This window comes from Ursus americanus, chromosome 1 (assembly GCF_024610735.1).
Source record: "Ursus americanus isolate L20-20 chromosome 1, mUrsAme1.1.p, whole genome shotgun sequence".
Lineage (NCBI taxonomy): Eukaryota > Metazoa > Chordata > Mammalia > Carnivora > Ursidae > Ursus > Ursus americanus.
The window spans coordinates 74,486,396-74,507,869 of NC_142127.1; the positions used below are offsets into that span (position 1 = coordinate 74,486,396).

The following is a 21,474-nucleotide window of genomic DNA, read 5'->3' on the forward strand; positions in this document are numbered from 1 at the left end:
AAAAATAGCAGAAAGCAACAAAAACAATACAACAAATTCCAAAGGATTCCTAAAGTGATTCTAGAAGTTGTATTCCAGACATCTATAAAGTATTTTTTATTATATAAGAAAAAACATAAGCATATGAATTAGCCTTCTGAACCACTTTCACCTATCAGATTAGCAGAATATTTCTTTTTAAAAAATTAATATCCAGTGATAATGAGTGAGGAAATGGGCACTCCTATGCATATGGCAGTGAACCTTTTAATGTGCTTGAAATTTACTGGTGTTAAAGTATTACCTTCTGTGAGGAGAATAGAAAGAAACCTATACATTTTACTCCATTATGTCAAAAATGTTTTTGAAAAACACTTTACAGAAGTATAAAGACTGTTTTTCTTTTCCTCACAGAATACTCTGACACCAATAAACTTCTAGCACATTAAAATGCCCACTCTTGTATACATGTTAGTTTTTAACAGATTTGATAAAAAGTTCCTGTGTTATTTTGGCAATATGAAATTATGATGAAAAATTTAAGTCTGTTGTCTTGTGATAGGTTGTTGGTGCTAGTTTCAAAAGTTAATACATTCCAATTTGGGATATTAAGAATAGTACTAATATATAATAAATGAACTGAGCCCAGTGGATTTATAAAGTATATACACTTTTTTGATCCAGATCCTTAAAAAAAAATGTTTTTACATTTTGCACATCTTGATCCACATGGGCATACAGTATATAATTGAAAAAAATTATAATGAAATAATATTTACAAAATAGACATTTTCAATTTTATTTTATCTTGTTTTTTAAACTGCAGGTCATATCCTACTAAACTCATCTCAAGACTAAAAGTCGAGAGAGCCTGCCTCTCATACCTTAATTATCAGGTATGAGAACACCTGTGTCAAAATAACCGTTTCGGAAAATTCTTGCTCAAAAAGGTAAGGCTATAAATTACAAAATAACTTCAGTGTTTGCTACAGAAACTTTTGCAAACTAACTTATCTAAACAGTTTGCTCATTTGGGCAACCTGTTCTCCCATCAGGATAACAGATTACTCAGCAGGGCAACCAGCTTACCAAACAATAGTTCATTCATCAGGACTCAGTTCAAGACCCTCTCTTTACTGTGTCCACCGATCCTCAGATATCATGTAGTGAGTTTTTTCTAATACATATCAGTTTTCCCACCTTGATAGTTGTGCCTGAAGCCTTTTGAGTCCAGATCCCCAAGCCCTGTACATATTCTCTCCTGAACTCCCCCTTCTAAGACAGGGCACTAAGACGGCCACTGTGATGTTGTCTCTTATTGTGGTAGGTTTTCTGATGGTTTCTTGGGGGAATTGGCAAGATCCACTTATGTGTTGTGATCCACACCTTGAAAAAGAATATGCTAATATATCTTATATTCTTTTTTTAAGATTTTATTTATCTGACAGAGAGAGACAGCCAGTGAGAGAGGGAACACAAGCAGAGGGAGTGGGAGAGGAAGAAGCAGGTTCCTAGCGGAGGAGCCTGATGTGGGGCTCGACCCCAGAACGTTGGGATCACGCCCTGAGCCGAAGGCAGACGTTTAACGACTGTGCCACCCAGGCGCCCCAGCTAATATATCTTATACTCTTGACTGGATTATGGGAATGAGTTTTATTCTTTCATAGTGATACAGTATACAAGATATAATACAGGGAAGAAACATTACCAAAGACAAAAGAGGCTCTAACATGTCTAATCTCACATCTAGACTTGCCTAAATAGGACATTTGTACACAGGCCATAACCATGGCCCTGAACGTCTATACGCACATTCTTATAAGGGGTTCCCCAAACTTAGCCTATACACAATTCCAGGCATGTCTAAATTTATAGCCATCCAAGCCTGGACACACCACTCACATACTCATTATGCTGGATCTGTCCATCCCCATCTGGGCTTGAACATAATTAGACAGGGCCACTTGACAAGGCATAATGAAAAAACAAAATCACAAAAAGACAAAGGAGAGGATAAAAATTCTCAGTTCTTTTCAGCTACCCTAGAACAAATTTACCAAAACCAACTTTGTTTTCCAATGTAAATTATGAAAGGATATAATAATGGATTTAATGGATCTTGGCATCAATCTCTCAAGAAACAACAGAAAATTATGTATAAAAGCAAAGCAAAACAAAACAAAAACAAAACCCATAAAATTTCCAGGCCAGTTCTACTAAGGTGAAAATAACCAGAGATAGTTCTGACATAGAAATGACACAGCAGTTAGGTATAGAAGACCTGGCTTCATTTTTCATCTTTTCTCCTTCCCAGTTAGATGAACTTAGACAAGTCACTTCACCTCTCTGAACCTCAGATTCTTCATCTAACGTAAGGTGTCTAATTGGCAAATACCCGTAAATTGTAAAGCACTATATAAATTAAGAGATAAAGTGGCTATTTTTCATGTCTTTGGAACACTAAGGTTTTTGCTTGTTTTCAGTCAATTGCTTACCTTCAACTGAACTTTGTCTGAAGCAGAATGCCCTAAAGAATAAAACAAAACAAAAAGGCATTACTTACCATGAGTACTAGTCTAGTTTCATTAAACTGCTCCACAAATCTCCACAAACTGTGACTTCCAAACCCGCAAAGCTTTATTTCAAATAGAATGTAGCAAAGCAAATCCTCCACTCAAGCAAATGATAATGGGTTTTTTTTAAATTAACATACAATGTATTATTTGTTTCAGAGGTACAGGTCTGAGATTTCAAAGTCTCACACAACACACAGTGCTCACCACAACACATACCCTCCTATAATAGGGTTTTAAGAGTGTTTCTAGTTGGCCCTGTCAATTTGCACAACTTCAATCAGCACAAATACTTCCCCCTTTTATTGATAGCTAAATATGGGCATATTAAGGCACAAATTGGGTATTAACTGCAGTTTGTTGATTGAATTTTCAGAACAGAAAAGAATACATACCAATGCATTTAGACAAGGAAAAGAAGCATAACTTGAAGCAACTATGAAAAACCTATTCAAAGAACTGAGGTAAAATCTTACCCTTACTACATTGAGGAATGTTTATCATAATTTCAGGATCATTCTTCAAACTTAACGAAACATTTTTTCTTGGTGTTTTTGCTAGTTCTGAAGCTGTAAACAGACAAAAGTATATAAAACAATCTTTAATGGATGACAGCAGATGAAGGGGGGAAATAGCTTTATTTCACTTAAGTTTTTTAAAAAGATTTATTTATTTGAGAGAGAGAGAGACACAGCGCACATGTGATCAAGAGCAGGGGGGAGGAGCAGAGGAAGAGAATCTTCAAGCAGACTCCCACGGAGCCCGGAGCCTGATGCGGGGGCTCAACCCATGAGACTTGAGCCAAGATCAAGAACTGGTTGCTTAACCAACTGAGCCACCCAGGTGCCCCTCACATACACAAATTCTTAGGGAAAAAAAAAAAAAAAGAAACCTGCCTGCTACTATTACCAGGAAGATAAATAAACCCACCCATATTAAGAGTACTGCCTCTTACCCTTATTTGCTATGTTCAAAGCATCTTAAGTCTTCTTTCAAATATCTACAGGTGTCTCAAGAAAATACAAATAAATAGTTTTGACCTTACTGCTTTCTATAATTGTCATTCTCTCTCCCTCTCCTCTCCATCAACAATTTTACACTCTTTACATTGCTTTATCATATATACTTGAGGCATATCTTTGCTAGGGATAAGAATGGCCAGAAAATAGGATCTAAAATCAAATGGAAACTGTGTATATTTAAAATTATGCTTTAAAAACTCTTAAATCTCCCATCACATGTGGTATATTTTATTTTGTGTCTAAAACTCTGTAATACATGTGAATAATATATAAAATATCATATAGCATTGAACAAATAGCTTTTTCTTCAATTGAGCATCAGATTAAATAGCTGGCTTCTAAACATATAGGGCCATTTTAAATGAAAACTATAATCTTTACCTTTAAAGATGCATTCTCAATAGCATGAGAGGCATGTGGAATGGAGCCTAAGGAATAGATTTATATTTCCCAACTTAACACACACTGCCACATTGTTCACTGAGAAAAAAGGTATATGCTATTCAACTATACTCCCCCACACTCTTTTAAAGGAGAAAGTACACTTGAATTTGTGTAAGTTAAAGCCACTTTACTGACTCAAACTCTTCCTAACCTGTTTCACAGTTTTATCCCCCAAACTTGAAATTGATCCAAAATACTCATGACAGTCCCCACAGATATACTGCCTTCTTTTTTCTTAACTAACCTCCTCGGTCTTCTGTATCAGTCACTACAGTTTTTTTTTTTTTTTTTATCTTTCTTTGAAATTATTCCTCCATTTGGGTTCTATGACATTATTCTGGCTCCCAGCTACTGCTGGTAGTTATTCCATCTCTTCTCTGCTGTCTCCTCTGCACATTCTATTTCTAAGTATTCCTAAAAATCAGCCCTTTTGCCTTCTCTTTACACCAGAAGAATGTACTATGTTTGGATGAAAGGCTGTTGATCCAAAGGATAGGCAAAAAAAACTTTACATTAACAAAAAGCCACTTAAGCACAAAGTAATTTAGCTGGGATCATTTTGGTTATATGTTGCAACATGGAAAAATTGTTTTTAAGTAACTATGAAACTACAAAAGGGAAGGGAAAGGAAGAATTGAAGAAGAATAAGAGACAGTTAACGACATATGGCTGTTGACTCTCTTAATAAAAAATTGTGGCATATATCCTGTGTCTTTTTCTTTTCATTTTTCTAATTCATTTGTATTGTATCTTATAAACTGATCTGCAACATATTGGAAATTTAAAAATAAAATTAAAAAATCTTCTTTGCTTTCTCATTAAGCTATTATTTATCCTATCACCAATCTATTTTTACTTTCCCTAAAGTCATCCCTTTCTACAAGCTCGTTGAACTCCTTACTGTCCTCTACTTGGTATTTCTACCTTTGCTCTTTTGTTTGCATTCATTTACTCATCCCAGACATAGATTTTTAAAAAGCCTCCAGTCTCACTCCTAGTGTATTTCTAGTCCTGTATCTTCGTTAGCCCAATTATATTTAATCATTTATACACAGTAATATATGATTTTATGGCAGGTTATAGTTATTTAAAAAATACTAAGGCTGGGGTGCCTGGGTGGCTCAGCTGGTTAAGAGTCTGACTTCGGCTCAGGTCATGATCTCTCCTGGGATCAAGACCCGCATCGGGCTCTATGCTCAGCAGGGAGTCTGCTTCTCCCTTTCTCTCTCCCTTGCCCCCCCCCCCCCTGCTCGTGGTCTCTCTCTCTCTCTCAAATAAACAAAAACTTTTAAAAAAATACTAAGGCCTTCTACTTCTTTGATATAATTAGATGTAAACACAATTAGCAACAATAGTTAATAAGTCAAAGAAACTCTTTACAGAGCATTACAACTGAACATGAGTCCTAACAGATTTTAGAAAGTATGGTCAATCTCAAATTATCCAGAAAAACCATCTTTTCATGACTGTAATATTTCTTTTTTTTTTCCCTTGGTAAAGATTTTATTTATTTATTTGACAGAGAGAAAGAGAGAGCACATACAGGCGGAACGGGAGAGGGAGAAGCAGGCTCCCCACTAAGCAGGGAGCCCGATATAGGGCTCGATCCCAGGACCCTGGGATAATGACCTGAGCGGAAGGCAGACGCCCAACCAACTAAGCCACCCAGGCGCCCCCATGACTGTATATTTCCTTCATTTGTGATGATAGAAATGTACAACGTATCAATACTTCAGCTTCTTGTAGCCCATACAATGTAAGACATACATCATGGTTTTTATATGCATGTTGATTATCTACTTGGAAAATTTCTACTTGATTACTCTTCTGGGGCTCCTCTCCACTCTTAGTTCTTTTTCTCCGATGTTCTTTGTCCTGTTTCATGGTTCTGGGTTTCAGGTTAGTCTTGGTGTCTATCAGATCCTTTCTCTAATAATTGTTTTAGCATTTATTCCCTGGTTTCTCAGAGATCCTATACGGAATGCAGTCATTTTTACAGATCAAAAAACTTTCAATTTCTTGATATGGATTATAAACATTAAAAAATAGATCAGTTAATGTAAATTATTGTACGTACCATGTTAGCTTCAAAATTAATAATGAATTTCATATTATACCTTTTGGAAAAACTGAATTTTGCAAGTGATTAAGTATTATGTCCTATAACATAGGTCTTATAATTACTTCTTATATGTCCCTCATTAGTGTCAACACTTAAGTTTTTCACTTGATCTTGAATGTTTACCTGGTTACTGGACAGAATGATTGCATAAAAATATACCTCTTCAGAAATACATATTGGTATTCTATAATTATAGATTATAAGCCTCATTAAACAACTATTACATTTTACTGGGTAATTATTATTCCCTTGCTCTTGACTTCTTAGTGTTCCCAAACCTTCATATACTTATGGACTTCCTTAATTTTCAAACTGCTTTCACATGTTATTTCCCTTCCTCAAAGCTTTCAAATCTGACCCTTCATATCACAGAACCCAAATAAAGTGCCATCTGAATTTTAATTGGATTGACAGTTTAATTTTAATGTTATATATAATTTTAGTCTAGTTTTCGAAAAATCAGTTAATTCATGTGTAATTAGTATAAATGGTAAATTGAGTAAGAAAATGTCACAATAGCCCATTTGTAGCAATTTTATAGTTTTCTACAATACAAACATTTTTCTGAACATAGTATAAAATTCTTATTTAATAAATTCAGAGTATCTGTGATTTAAGTGATATACTTAAAAATTTGTTCAGAACCCATGCTACGTGTGGGAAGACGACGAAGACAGGATTCCTACTATGAGAATCTTAAAACCTAGCTGAGAAGACACATCTGAACACAAAAAACAGACTTTATGTATGCTTGAAAATATGATATAAAATGACATCCCTCACTCTTTTAGGGAATGCCATAGATGATAACTATGGGGAATATGGTTAAATACACCTTCTTAGAAAAGCGACATACCTAATTTAGCCATCTTTTCTGAGTGTTTTCTATTCTGAAAAGAATAAACTTTATTCCCACCATCTGCAGCAGAGCCATTTTTCAAGGATTCTGAAAGAGAAAATGCAATGTGTTTTGGAAAAATAAGCAAAATTAACAGGAAAAAAAGATAAAATCTTAACTAAAAACTTAAGATTTGTAACCCTCACTGTCTTGCATAAAGGTTTAACAATACGTATTTACACATAAAACATTTTAAAATACACAAAAGAACTGTTTATATAAATTTGAAACACAGAAAATGTATTATTCTTCACAAGTACAAATTATATAAACACACACACACACACACACACACACACACACACACACACACACACACACACAGAAAGCCCCTTCAAAAAACCCCTCCAGACTAGAGGGATATACATTCAATTCATGATAGTGTTGCCCTTGAGGAGGGAAAACTGAAGGGACTCTATTATGTTTTTTTCTTGAAGCAAACATGCAAAATACAACTCAGCTAACTGAGGCTGACATTTAAAGAGTTGTTACACGGCGGAAGCTCTCTTACTCCCTATCAAGACAGTGACTTAATTTCATTCTTCAATCATCCCTTCAAATAACAACTTTACCTACAACATACCAGATACTCATGGCTAGTAGCTTACTCCCTGGCACAGCGCTTCTCAAAGTGTGGTGAGATCAGGTCTCTCGGGACCCCAACGCCAGAACTATTTCATGACACTAATTGACTTTTTCTCAGTCAAAGGTGGAGAGTGAGGTATTCCAGAGACTACATGATGTGTGATGACAGCACCATCCCTTGGGTTAATGGAATGTGTGAAGCAGATATGAAAATTCGGCTGTCTTCTATTAAGCCAGACATTAAAGAGATTTGCAAAAATGTAAAACAATGACTTCTTCACTTATTTTTTTTGGAATTGTTGTTTTTCATCTAAATATATGTAATTTATGTCAATATGTAATGGGTTTATTATTGTTATTATGAAACAGTGTCAGAGTTTTCCAAAGTCAGTGTTCACTATCCTTACTGTTTAAAAGTCCCCATTATATATGCACTAATACTTGGCATCATCAAAACTCCTAAATCTTTGCCAATCAAGTGGGTGTAAAATGAATCTTATGGGGAGAGTTGTTTTAATTTTCCTTTTCCTAATCGCTAATGAGGTTGAACATCTTTTCACAACTTTATTTCCAAGGAAGAAATACCTCCCTTATCCTGTGACTTGTCTTCTCACTTCTTTATGACATTTGATGGAAAAGTACTAAATTTTTTTTAAAAGACTTTGTTTTAAAAGCAGTTTTATGTTCAGAGCCAACTTGAATAGAAGGTACAAAGATTTATACCTCCTGCCCTCACAAATGCACAGCCTCCTCCAGCTATCAACATCCCACACCACAGTGGTAGAACTGTTACAATCAGGAACCTACACGGACACCTCATTAACATCTCAAGTCCAAAGCTTCTATTAAGGTTCACTCTTAGCTGTGGTACATTCTATAGCCTTTTTTTTTTAAGTTTTTCTTTAAATTCTAGTTAGTTAACATACAGTTAACCAATATAGTTAATATTAGTTTCAGAAGTAGAATTTAGTGACTCAGCACTTACATATATTACATATAATACCCAGTGCTCATGATAACAAGTGCCTTAACACCCACCAACCATTTAGCCCATTCCCCACCCACCTCCCCCCAGCAACCCTCAGTTTGTTCTCTATAGTTAAGTCTCTTATGATTTGCCTCCCTCTTTTTTTCCCCTTCCCCTATGTTCACATGTTTTGTTTCTTAAATCCCACATGAGTGAAATCATATGGTATTAGTCTTTCTCTGACTTATTTCACTTAGCATAATACATTGTAGCTCCACCCATGTGGTTGCAAATGGCAAGATTACATTCTTTTTGATGGCATTCTAGAGGCTTTGACAAAAGTATGATGACATGTGTCCACCACTGTAGTATAATACAGAATAGTTTCAATACCCTAAAAATCCTCTGCACTTTACCTAGTCATACCTCCTATCCCGACACCTGGCAACCATTGATCTCTTTACTGTCTCTGTAGTTTTGCCTTTCCTAGAATGTCATATAGTTGGAATCATAGCCAGTAGCCTTTTCAGATTGGCTTCTTTCACTTAGTAATAAGCATTTAAGTTTCCTCCACATCTTTTCATGTCTTGATAGCTTTTTTTTAAGTGCTGAATAATATCCCATAAATAACTGGATATATCTGTTTATTTATTCTTTATTAACTTTTTGGTTGCTTTCCAAGCCATGGCAATTATGAACAAAGCTTCTACAACATCTTTGTGCAGGTTTTTGAGTGGACGTAAGTTTTCAACTCATGAGTGAATATGAAGAAGCACTATTGCTAGATCACATGGTAAGAATATGTTTAGTTTGTAAGAAACTGCCAAACTGTCATCTAAAGAGCTGTTCCATTTTGCATTCCCACCAGCAATAAATGAGAATTCCTGTTGCTCCACAGATTTGCCAGTGTTTGGTACTGTCAATGTCTTGCATTTGGGCCATTCTAATAGGTGTATAAGTGGGATCTCATTTTAATTTGCAATTTCCTAATGACATATAATGCTTTTAGTATATTTTCATATGCTTATTTGCCATCTGTGTATCTTCTTTGGTGAGATGTCCAGTTCCTCTGCTCATTTTTAAATCACGTTATTCATTTTCTCACTGTTGAGTTTTAACAGCCTTTGTATATTTTGAGTAACTTTTTTTTTTCTTTTAAAGATTTTATTTATTTATTTATTTGAGAGAGAGCAAGAGAGATCACAGAGGGAGAGGGAGAAGCAGACTCCCCCCCTGAGCAGAGAGCCCAATGCAAGGCTTGATCCCAGGACCCGGAGATCATGACCTGAGCTGAAGGCAGATGCTTAACTGACTGAGCTACCCAAGCGTCCCTTGAGTAACAGTTCTTTAGCAAATGTGTTTTGCAAATATTTTCTCCTAATCTGTGGTTTGTCTTTTTTTTTTTTTTTTTAAAGATTTTATTTATTTATTTGACAGAGAGAGAAACAGCCAGCGAGAGAGGGAACTCAGGCAGGGAGAATGGGAGAGGAAGAAGCAGGCTCCCAGCGGAGAGGCCTGATGCAGGGCTCGATCCTCGGACTCTGGGATCATGCCCTGAGCTGAAGGCAGACGCTTAACGACTGAGCCACCCAGGCGCCCCCTGTGGTTTGTCTTCTTCAGAAGCGCTGAATTTTAGTTAGTTGAATGTCAATCCTTTCTTTTGATTACATTAAACTAAAAGAAATTCTTCTATAATCAAACCATATTCTCTTCTATTTTCTTGTAAAAGCATTTATATTTGCTTTTCTTATGTAAATCTTAAATTAAGGTAACTAACTTGTTTATGTTGGAAGGTAGAGATCCAGTTTCTTTTTTTATAAGGATACCCTATTGGCCCAACAATGTTTACTGACTGGTTCATCCTTAGCTGAGTGATCTTCAACACTACCTGTCTCATATATCTGCTTTTCATGTATGCATGAGTATGTTTATGGCAAATCTGTATTTGTGTAACTTAAATGTCTGGCACAGAGACAAAATATTTAGAGATACCGAGTGGTTTCTATGTAAACTAAATTAAATGCTTTAGAAATATTTGATAAAAGTTAACTAAAAAAAGTGCTGTTGAGCATACAGAGAAACCGGAATGCTTGTGCACTGTTGGTGGAAATATAATTTGGTGTAGCTGCTGTGGACAACATTAAGGCAGTTCTTCAAAAAATTAAAAATAGAATTACCATATGATCCAGCAATTCCACTTCTGGAAATATACCCAAAAGAATTCAAATCAGGGTCTCAAAAAGACACTTGTACACCCATGTTCATAGCAGCATTATTCACAGTAGCCAAAAGGCTGAAGCCACCCAAATGTCTACTGACAGATGAATGGAAAAACAAAATGTATGTACATATAGTACAATAGTATACAGCCTCAAAAAGGAAGGAAATTCTGACACATGCCACAACATGGATGAACCTTGAGAACATCATGCTAAGTGAAATAAGCCTGTCACACACAAAAATACTGTATGATTCCACTTATATGAGGTACCTAAAATAGTCCAATTCAGAGAGAAAGTAGAATGGTGATTGTTGGCCTGTGGGGAGGAGGGACCTGGGAGTTTTTTAACAGGTAGAATTTCCGTTTTGTAAAATGAAAAGAGTTCTGGAGATTAATTGCAAAACAATGTGAATGTACTTAATACTGAACTATACACTTTAAGATGGTAAATTTTATGTTACAGATATTTTACTGCAAGTTTTATTTACTTATTTTCTCAAAATTTTTTTTTTAAATATTTATTTTTAGAGAGAGCACATGAGAGTAAGGGGAGGGACAAATGGAGAAGGAGAAAGAGAATCCAAAGCAGACTCCACGCTGAGCCCAATGTGGTGCTCGATCCCACAACCCTGAGCTTATGACCTAAGCCAAAACCAAGAGTTGGACACTTAAATGACTCAGCCACCCAGGTGCCCCTCTCATAATTTTTAAAAAGAGATTTTATTTAACCACAATTAAAAACCTGACATAATCCTTAACTTCAAAAATGGAACAGTGAATAAGGCAAAATTAAATATACTACAAATGGGGTGCCTGGGTGGCTCAGTCAGTTAAGCAGCTGACTTCAGCTCAGGTCATGATCTCAGGGTCCTGGGGATGGAGACTCACCTCAGGCTCTTTACTTGGCGGGAATCTGCTTCTCCCTCTCCCTTCCCCGACTTGTGCATGAACACTCTCTCTCTCTCTCTCTCAAATAAATAAAATCTTTAAATAAATAAATAAAGAATGGACCACATATTTGTCACAGAATTTTCTAGCAGCCAACTTATAAAAAATCAAGTATAGAATTACACTGTTCATAAGACTAAAAAACAAACCAATTGTTCGAGAGAAACATCAACAAGACAAATTGCTCTTGAGGACACCTATCTAATTGCTTTGGGAAAAATCTATCTATTTAAGGCTGAGATCACCTAGCACTTCCATGCAATGATTGTTCTCCATACTAGATTAATAGACCATAAGAATTATACTAGGCATGTCAGATGAGTGTTGCTTACAAGCAGCAGCTTACACTTTCATAATAAGTAAAGGGATTAATCAATAAAGTATTTAGAGGTCCTTGCTGAAAGGTTGTTTTCCAACTGTTCCTAAAGATTCTTTACCAAATGTCCTTCTGTGTCTTAAAACTAATGCATATTTTTTCCTATTATAATAAAAGATTAGGCAGAAGCTTATTGTTCATTATCTCAAATGAGGCTAAAAAAGATTGTAATAGAGACATGTCACCATTTCTTCTCTGAAGAAAACATTAAAAGAAAACTCTCCTTCCTACACCTTAACTGGAACACCATTCTCTGTCCACATTTTGGCAAACAAGAAAAAACAAATCAAAATAGGAAGAGTCATGTCTGTGAGCCTTAACCATAATTTATGAGCTCGTCTGTTGTACCTGCCCATAGCCAAATGAATAGCTCCATTTCCTAGACTCAGAGACTGTCAACACAAGCTTATGTGTGTGCATGCACATACACACAGAAAATACACACCCAACTGTTAATAGTTCCATGTTCTCCAAAGCATACATTCTCGACAGGAATATATTGCTCTTAATGGATTAAAAAGTAGCTCTTGGTGGGAGGAGGGAGAATGTGAAAAACATCTTAGATATTACAAACGGTCTGTGGTTTTCCCAATAGCCACAGATATGTAAACATATATATAAACAGATATATATCATGTATGTAGTATTAAAATTTTGTGGGTGGGGGCAATTAGGAGAGAACGTCTAAAAGAAGGCTCTTTAGGGGATGATAGTAAAAAAACAGGCTGAGGAACACTGCTCTAAGGCAAAGGTTCCCAGAAGGTGTGCAAAATTGAAGGCATAGGTTATAGGTGTGCTGAGTAATGATCCTCTCAGGCTTTTGAGGATGCCAGTCAGGGCTTGCAGAAGGGGCAGGAAGAGGGGTCAGAAGCCCTAGGGCATTTGTCCTGGTCTGGAACATTCTCCTCCATTTATTCCAGTGTGCTTCCAAATATCACTTGCCGTGAATGCTATTATGTGAAAAGGGTTGGAAGCACTGAGTTTCTACTACAAATATGTATTACCTTTTTTTTTTAAGATTTAATTTTTTTTAACTAGTCTCTACATCGAACACGGGACTTGAACTTACAACCCCAAGATCAAGAGTCATAGGTTCTACCGACTGAGCCAGCAGGTGCCTTACAGATATGTATTACTTTTACAAAAAGAAACAATTTTTAAAAAAACACATTAGGGGTGCCCAGGTAGCGCAGTCAGTTGAGCACCCTACTCTTGGTTTTGGTTCAGAAAATCTCACAGAATGCCTGGGTGGTTCAGTCGGTTAAGTTCAACTCAGGTCACGATCCTAAGGTCCCAGGACTGAGCCCCACATTGGGCTCCTTGCTCAGTGGGGAGCCTGCTACTCCCTCTTCTGCCGTTCCCCCTGCCTGTGCTCTCTCCAAATAAATAAATAAAATCTTAAACAAACAAAAAAAAGAATGCGATCTCAGGATCATGGGATTGACACCTGTGTCGGTCTGAGCTCAGTGGGGAGTCTGCTTCAGATTCTCTCTCCCCCTCCCTTTTCCCCTCCTGTTCATGCTCTCTCTCAAATAAAAAATAAATAAGCCTTAAAAACAAAAAAAAGCTTTCTTTCCCCAAAGATTTTATTTATTTACTAGACAGAGATAAAGAGAGAGCATGAGCACACAAGCAGGGGGAGAAGCAGAGGAAGAGAGAGAAGCAGTCTCTCCACGGAGCAGGGAACCCAACGTGGGGCTCAATCCCAGAACCTTGGAATCATGACCTGAGCCCAAGTCATATGCCCCAAAAAACCACTTTAAAGACAAATATATTGTTTTCAGTCTCTTCTTAGGTCTACCGTAACAGGAATCAAGAATCCCAAGTTCTGGGGCACCTGGCTGGCTCAGTCAGTTAAGCATCCGACTTTGGCTCAGGTCATGATCTCACGGTCTTGGGATCAAGCCCCCGTAGGGCTCCCCACTAAGCAGGAAGTCTGCCTGCCCCTCTGCCCCTCCCGCTGCTCATGCTCGCTCTTGCTCTCTCTCAAATAAATTAATAAAAGTCTTAAAAAAAAAAAAAGAATCCAAAGTTCTATTCAGAACATGCCCTAAAAAATGTCAACTGTCTAGTTGGGGATACTTTTAAAAGAACCCACTGTGCCCACTTAGTCTATTGAGGGATAGTGGTCATTGTTTTGTATCATGCCATTTAACACCAGTAACTAAACCAGAAGCATTATGACTCAAGAAGTGACAAAACGTTCAGTAGTGATGATGGTCATTTATAAGTCAAATATGAGAGTAAAAAACACATACATGAGAGAGATAGGTACCACAGAAAGAGAATGGATGCACAGAGATGACCTGAGGGAGACTAGGAGATCCATAAAAGCAAAGTCCCTAGGTTTTTAAGGTGTTCTCAGTTCCAATGTCCCCAGTGCCCAACAATACTGATTTTGTTCCTTGGTCTTTATTTTTTTAAGCCATGTTAAGTAAATCTGTGTTCCTTGAGCCCTAACTAAAACATAATAAGCCTAAAAAATTTTAAATATAATCTGGCAGGAATCTGGCTTAGGTGTAAAAAAACAAACAAACAAAAAACAAAAAAACACAACACCAGCATGCCTAGTTTGAAACAACATTACTTCTTGGAATTTTCTGTCTGTCTCTCTCTCTCTCTCTCCTTTCTCTTCCTTTTCTTTTCTTTCTTTCTGAGAGAGAGTGGGTGTGCGTGAGGCAAGGCGGGGGAGAGGAGCAGAAGGAGGGAGAGAAAGAATCTCAAGCCGCTCCATACCTAGCACGGAGCCCGACATGGGGCTTCCAGAACCCTAAAATCATGATCCAAGATGAGATCAAGAGTCAGATGCTTAACTGACAGAGCCATGCAGGTGCCCCCTTTCTAATTATTTCTGTAAAGAAGACCAAGTAATAATGAAGTGACCTGCTTTATGAAATTATTTCAAATTAGTTAAAAATATCTCAACAAATAACTTTAGACTGGTCTGTAGAATCTAAAAATAATTAGATGCAGGACTGGTTGCTTGTAAAAAAAAACAAACAAAAAAAAAATTAAAGAAAAAAAACTGTAGTGGAAAGTCAGTGCTTCCAACCTTTCCCACTATACACAAAAACCTGCAGCAAATGCTTTCCTGATGAGAAATATAATAATGAAGCATGCTTGATGAAAACAGTTCTGGAGATGGATGGTGATAGTAGCACAGCACCATGTATATATTTAATACAACTGAAGCATACACTTACTAATGTTAAAGATGGTAAAGTTGATATGTAGTTTACAATAAAAAATAATAATAATATAGCTTGCCACTGCCTAACCTACCAGACTACTGTTATGTATCCTGCAAAGCAGTTTTAGTTACCAGCAGAAATTTGAGTATACTTTCCCCAACCCCAATCACCAAAATACCTTGAATATCTCGTCCTAAAACTTCCACATAGTTCTGATCTTTTAAGACTTCCTGGCCATCTTCTTCCAAATCATATTCTGGCTTTTTTATTATTTTTTTTGTGTTGACCAAAAGCTGAGCTCGCTCTTTTTTTAATTTAGCTCCTGTAAGAACATCCAAAGAATTAGAACATGACAGGTATAAATTCTTTCCAAATATGACATTTAAATAAGTAAATAAACTGTAATACTTATATTGTCATTATTTAAAATCTGGAAAAAAACTCAGTGTTTTCTCTTTGATGAAAGTATGTACCACTCTTCACCACAGTTTATATAATTTAAAGAAAAACCTTAGAAGTTTATTATTTCGGGGGTCACGTTTTAATTACAATGGGTAGTTATCACTTACCCCATTATTAAGTATTTCATATCAGATAAGGCTTTATTATTTTTAATTTTCAAAAGTTTGAATGGAGTAAACTAAAAAAGTAGTTTTTATTTAGTCTTCCTAGATCAAATACTTTGTGCTCTATTTTTAAAATAGAAGGTTAAAATATTTTAAAGAGTGAGATAATCCATAACCATCACATAAGCATCTGTTCAATTATATATTCACTCAGTACCTCCTTCTCTATCCAGAATGTGATTAAGAACATCATCATCTCCCACAAACTGAACTTCCAGCATCTTGTCTTCCTTTAATTCCAGTTTACTCATCATTGCCAACCTAAACAAAAGCAATAAAGCACTCAAAATGATGAAAAATTCATTTCAACAACCAAATAAACATTCACATAATAAATACATGTATTTATATGACATTTTTTAAAGTCTCAAGTATGAAAAATATATTATGAATTATTGTATTACTATTATGCTTTTGATAATAGGTAAATCAACTCTTTATCTGAAAAATGGAAAAGACAGGAAGTGGTGTCTGAGAGTTGGAAAAAGCCAAATTCAATCAACGCAACTAAAATAGGAAAGAATTCTTCCTGTAAAGACAGCCCTAGCCAATCTACAGAATGGTAACATTACCAGAAAGGAGGTGTTTAATACATGAAAGTTTAGAGGAGGGGAAGATAAGCAAAGAACAATAGTTTGGTAGATTTTATTATCTATTCACTAGAAATAAATATTCCATTGAGGGAAGTCCATGCATTTCACCGGTATACCAAACCTGGATCAAATAATCCTTAAGCACCTCCCTTTACTATTATTGCACGCTTACCAAACAACTTTACAGTTAGAAAATGGCTTTCTGGGTATCCTGGTAACTAAACAGTAAACATGCATCCTTCCAATACTTATAGTCAGTTCTTCACTGAACAGATTTCAGAATTTGGCAAACAAAAACTTGGATCAATTCTCCCTACTCTGAAAAAACTTTGTTTCAGAACTTGTAATACAAATGGCCTGAAACTAAATAATGATGATTCTAACTGGCTCCCAGCTAATCAGTTTAACCCAAAAATGAATTTTTTCTCTCCTCTCTCTCATATAAATCTTATTTTTGTTTTTTCTATTAATAATAGGAACTATGGACTATGTCACTTATAAGCCAGTTATTTGCACGCGGATAACTTACTAAATGTTGTGAAGTTTTCTTTTGTAACTAGCACGCTTTTTTTAAAAGTGTATTTATTTATAATCTCTATACCCAATGTGGGGTCGAACTTACAACCAAGAGTTGTATGCTCTAACAACTGAGCCGGCCAGGTACCTCCCCCACACACTTTTTTAAAAAAATGACATCTTTACTTTTTTTTAAAGTTTTATTTATTTAAGTAATCTCTACACCCAACATAGGGTTCAAACTCACGACCCTGAGATTAAGAGTCATACACTCTTCCAACTGAGCCAGCCAGGTGCCCCTGAAACTAGCACACTTAAATGACTTGTCTTTATTTTCATTTACCTTTAAAAGTACTACACATTCTGCAGCTGGAAAGTTCAGGTAGAGTCACCTGCAATTGTAAAAAGAACTTGGTCAAGGTCAGCTAATAGGAAACGAAAGCAACCAAAGAAGTTCATGAGTTTTAATAAACGAGATGAATAGGGGTGCCTGGGTGGCTCTGTTGTTAAGAGTCTGCCTTCGGCTCAGGTCATGATCCCAGGGTACTGGGATCGAGCCCCACATCAGGCTCCCTGCTCAACGGGAAGTCTGCTTCTCCCTCTCCCACTTCCCCTGCTTGTGTTCCTTCTCTCGCTCTGGCTCTCTCTGTTAAATAAATAAAATCTTTAAAAATAAATAAATAAATAAACAAACAAACAAGATGAATAGATAAATGCAGTTCTTACAAAGTTAGTATGATGGCATAGTAAAGGAAAAAACAACCATCAGTATTTTGGCCAGGAAGTCCTAGAGACTGAGAAGATCTGGACTTCGGGGCAAGTGGCTGGAGAGGAGGCCACATTTGAGCACTCACTATATGCTGGACACAGTTCTGAATATTCTATATGTATTTTCATTTAACCCTCAAACAACTCTATTAAGGCTTATGTTATAATTTGTAACATAAATTTATGTCTATAGTTTATATGGCTATTGCCAACAGGACATGTCCTTTTAGGCCATCTTTCTAGTCATGATACTGCTTTCTATTGTGGGGAATTTGGATGTGTTAGAGAAAAAGTTTAATTCATCTACGTGATATTTGTATATAATAAAGAAACATTATTTCTTTATATCTGTATAAAATAAAAGTTTTTCTGAAGGGCTGTTTGTCAGGCACTCTATTAGGTACTTTCATGTACAGTAGATCATTAAATCCTCATATTCTTTGAGGTAGTTAAAATATATATAATTCCCCCAATACACAGATGAGTAAACCGAAGTTAACTATTAAATTATTCATCCAAATTTATACAACTAGAAAGTGTGTTAGGGCTAAAACCCAAGTCTGACTGATTCCAAAGTCCCTAATCATCCTATTACACATTTCTCCTGACTTTAAATACAAATTTGTTATCCTTAAAAAAAAAAAAAAAGATTTACTTATTTATTTTAAAGAGCGAGAGATAAACAAAAAGTGGGGGGAGAGGCAGGAGGGGTTAAGAGAGAGAGAATCTGGGGCGCCTGGGTGGCACAGCGGTTAAGCGTCTGCCTTTGGCTCAGGGCGTGATCCCGGCGTTATGGGATCGAGCCCCACATCAGGCTCCTCCGCTATGAGCCTGCTTCTTCCTCTCCCACCTCCCCTGCTTGTGTTCCCTCTCTCGCTGGCTGTCTCTATCTCTGTCAAATAAATAAATAAAATCTTAAAAAAAAAAGAGAGAGAATCTCCAGCAGACTCCCTGATGAGTGCAGAACTGGACTTGGGGCTGGATCCCACAATCCAAAGACCAGGACCTGAGCTGAAACCAAGAGTCGGAGACTTAACCTACTGAGCCAAACAGGCACCCCAAATCCGTTATCCTAAATGTTTGTTCTGTATATCTAATCATTTTCCCACCTGGCTGTTCAAACACCCAAAGATTTCTATAGTTCCTCTGTGTTTCCAGTTCATTAAGTTAAACACGCCTAGTTCTATCAAGCATACTTTTAAAAGCATGGCGAGATTCAGTCTAATCTACATTGTTTTAAACAGCTATGTTCTACAAAGGATATAAAACAGTGACAATAAGCACATGCAATAAAACAAATAAACTATAATACTAACCGGTAGTCTGGATCCAGGAAAATATAAAGAAAGAAAATATATCATACAAAGAATTTGGGCTCTGAGCTAACTGGCAATCAAAGCAAAAAAGGAGTAAAGCTCAGTTACAGGATTCTTATGAGCAAAAGTTCAGTGGTTCCTTCAGGGAAAGATTTTCAAGGAAAATTTAAAAACATGAATTCCAGACAACTGAATTTTGTCCAATTTTCCTATGGTACTTTACATAAAAATTGCCTGGACAGAGGCACCCTGACTTAATCCTGTTTGTAATTGAATGCATTTATATGAAATTTCTTTTGCTAGATTGTAAGGCATCTTATTACACAGTACAGAACCTCGAAAGTGAAGAAACTTCTACGAAGACACTGAAAGAAACCTTTCCTTCCTTCTCCAACAATTTCCGGAAAACAAAACAAAACACACAAAACACCACCACTTGACAACCACACAATAAAATGCAAACTTTTAGTGACCATTTACTCTTCAAGGCACTGTCTCTGGGTGCTTACTTTTAAGCGCGATTCCTTTCAAGGAGTTAACAACCAGGCAGGTAATATAGCAGCACCAAAAGAGTATTAACAGCAACATACCCTCCTTTGAGAGCAAATAAAGGATTGCTACAATTTTTAAAAACATAATCCTTAAAAAAGAAAGGTTAAACACCAATTTTAATATCAGATAAACCTGGGTTCAGATCTTAACTCCACACTCATACCTGTGTGACTTTGGACAAAATTGTGACCACTAAATGAGATCACATGCTTGGCATAAGAAAATGCTAATTAAATGTTTCCTATCAGCTTTTTTAACCTTCAACTTAACCACATAGGTGCCTTGCATTTCTCTACATCTCATCTAACAGAAAAGGTGCTCAGTAAATGATGAATGAATAACATCTATTTATTGTTTGCAGCGCCAATACACAAAGGTGTAGGGCCATGCTCTTTCTTCAGATTGCAACTGAATTAGGGGAGGTATAATGGTTTTATTAGGATTTCAGTTGTAAGGCGAAAAGTAACGCATCCACATCCTTTTAATTTAAAAAGCTCTACCAGAAGAGCCTGATTCATCCACATTTTACAACCAAGCATTGTCCCAGGGTGACTGTTCGGTAAGCAGGATTCATTTGGGGCTTCCAGGCAGGGATGACATCCAAGGTTCTCACTCCTGTGGCAGGTCTGGGACGAAATCCCTTCCGCCTCAGCCCCTCACTGTGCCTGCCCCTCTCAGGTCACTCTACACTTTGGTTACAGATTTTCACAGTTTTCTCTTTGCAAGCACAAGGCTCTTTAAGCCGAGAAACCGATTCGTTGGTAACGCGTCCCTTGCACAAAAGGCCTATCACTGCTGGAGAGACCGACCAACGGTGTTCCAGAAGGAGCCTCTCGCCCCAACAAGGATTTAAGGACTTTGGCCGGTGTCTCATGCCGCTTACCGATTGGCCGCGCTCGGCCAGCCGAGGGTCCTCGCGCCCGCGGGAGCCGGGGGCAGCCTGGGGAGGGCAAAGAGGGAGGCGCAGCGACCCAGCCCAGAGCGCCGAGGGGAAGCCCTCTCCGAGACGCGGGCCCCAGCTCGGCTGCGGGGCTGGGCGCCACCGGACTCACCTCACAACCCCGAGCTAAGCGGCAGAGGGAAGCGGGCTGCCTCGTCCCAACACGCACCTCTAGGTCTCCGCCAGGCGCCGCTCCGGCCTCCCTGCGCCCGCCGGACCGTACTCCGCTGACTGGGCGCCGCAGGGAAGGCGGCTTGGGCCCCAGCAGGAAAGGCCAAATTCCGGTTAAGCACAGGCTGAGAGGGTCGCAAAGCAGTAAAGGAGCCCAGAGACCGGCTGGGGGATGGGAAGTTTGCCTGCTGCACACCAAATCTCCCGCCCTGTTAGGGGGCGGAGTCCAGGAAAGCCAATAGAAAACGGCGTCAGCCGAGAGCGACATCCCTGCCGGCCAGTCGGTCTCGGCCTGCCGGCTCCGCCCATCAAAAAACCTGAGGAAAACGAATCCCTAAACTCTGAGTTCTGGGCCTTTCCTGTCCTCTTTCCGTTTCCGGGGAAGAGGGGAGGAAGTGTTGGTTACACCTGGGGTAAATTTGCGGCGGTGTATCAGGTCTGTCTTGAGGCAATCTTAAAAGTCGTAGTTTCTCTAGACACCTTCTTTTGAGGTAAAGGTAATGGGAATGAGTCTGTGTTTGTGGGTTTTTTTTTTTTTTTTTTTTTTTTTTTTTTTTGATACAGAGCGCACAAGCAGGGGAAGTGGAAGAGGGAGAAGCAGGCTCCCTGCCCAGGGCTGTATCCCAGGACTCCGGGATCATAACCTGAGCTGAGGCAGATGCTTAA

At 37.6% G+C, this 21,474-nt stretch overlaps 1 protein-coding gene and 1 long non-coding RNA gene across 6 annotated transcripts in view; one reads left to right on the forward strand and one right to left on the reverse strand.

Annotated features, from left to right (window-relative positions):
- ORC2 (origin recognition complex subunit 2) overlaps positions 1–21,029 on the reverse strand; it is a 42,053-nt gene extending 21,024 nt beyond the window's left edge. The window contains exons 1-7 of one of the 5 annotated variants that reach the window (XM_045806447.2): positions 20,807–21,029; positions 17,405–17,453; positions 16,110–16,213; positions 15,505–15,648; positions 6,997–7,086; positions 3,029–3,121; positions 2,475–2,506 (exon numbers count right to left, since the gene is read on the reverse strand). In XM_045806447.2, coding sequence (XP_045662403.1) covers positions 2,475–2,506; positions 3,029–3,121; positions 6,997–7,086; positions 15,505–15,648; positions 16,110–16,206 — 456 coding nt within the window. In that variant the 5' untranslated portion in view covers positions 16,207–16,213; positions 17,405–17,453; positions 20,807–21,029. Of the gene's footprint in view, positions 1–2,474; positions 2,507–3,028; positions 3,122–6,996; positions 7,087–15,504; positions 15,649–16,109; positions 16,214–17,404; positions 17,454–20,580; positions 20,706–20,749 lie in introns of those variants that run through there. The other 4 variants (XM_045806446.2, XM_045806448.2, XM_045806449.2 and 1 more) reach the window with 4 other exon arrangements.
- Positions 704–6,524, forward strand: LOC148110793 (uncharacterized). The gene is made up of 3 exons (XR_015724693.1): positions 704–929; positions 2,929–3,016; positions 5,541–6,524. It is a non-coding gene; the product is annotated as an uncharacterized LOC148110793 (long non-coding RNA).
- Positions 21,030–21,474: the final 445 nt, after the last annotated feature.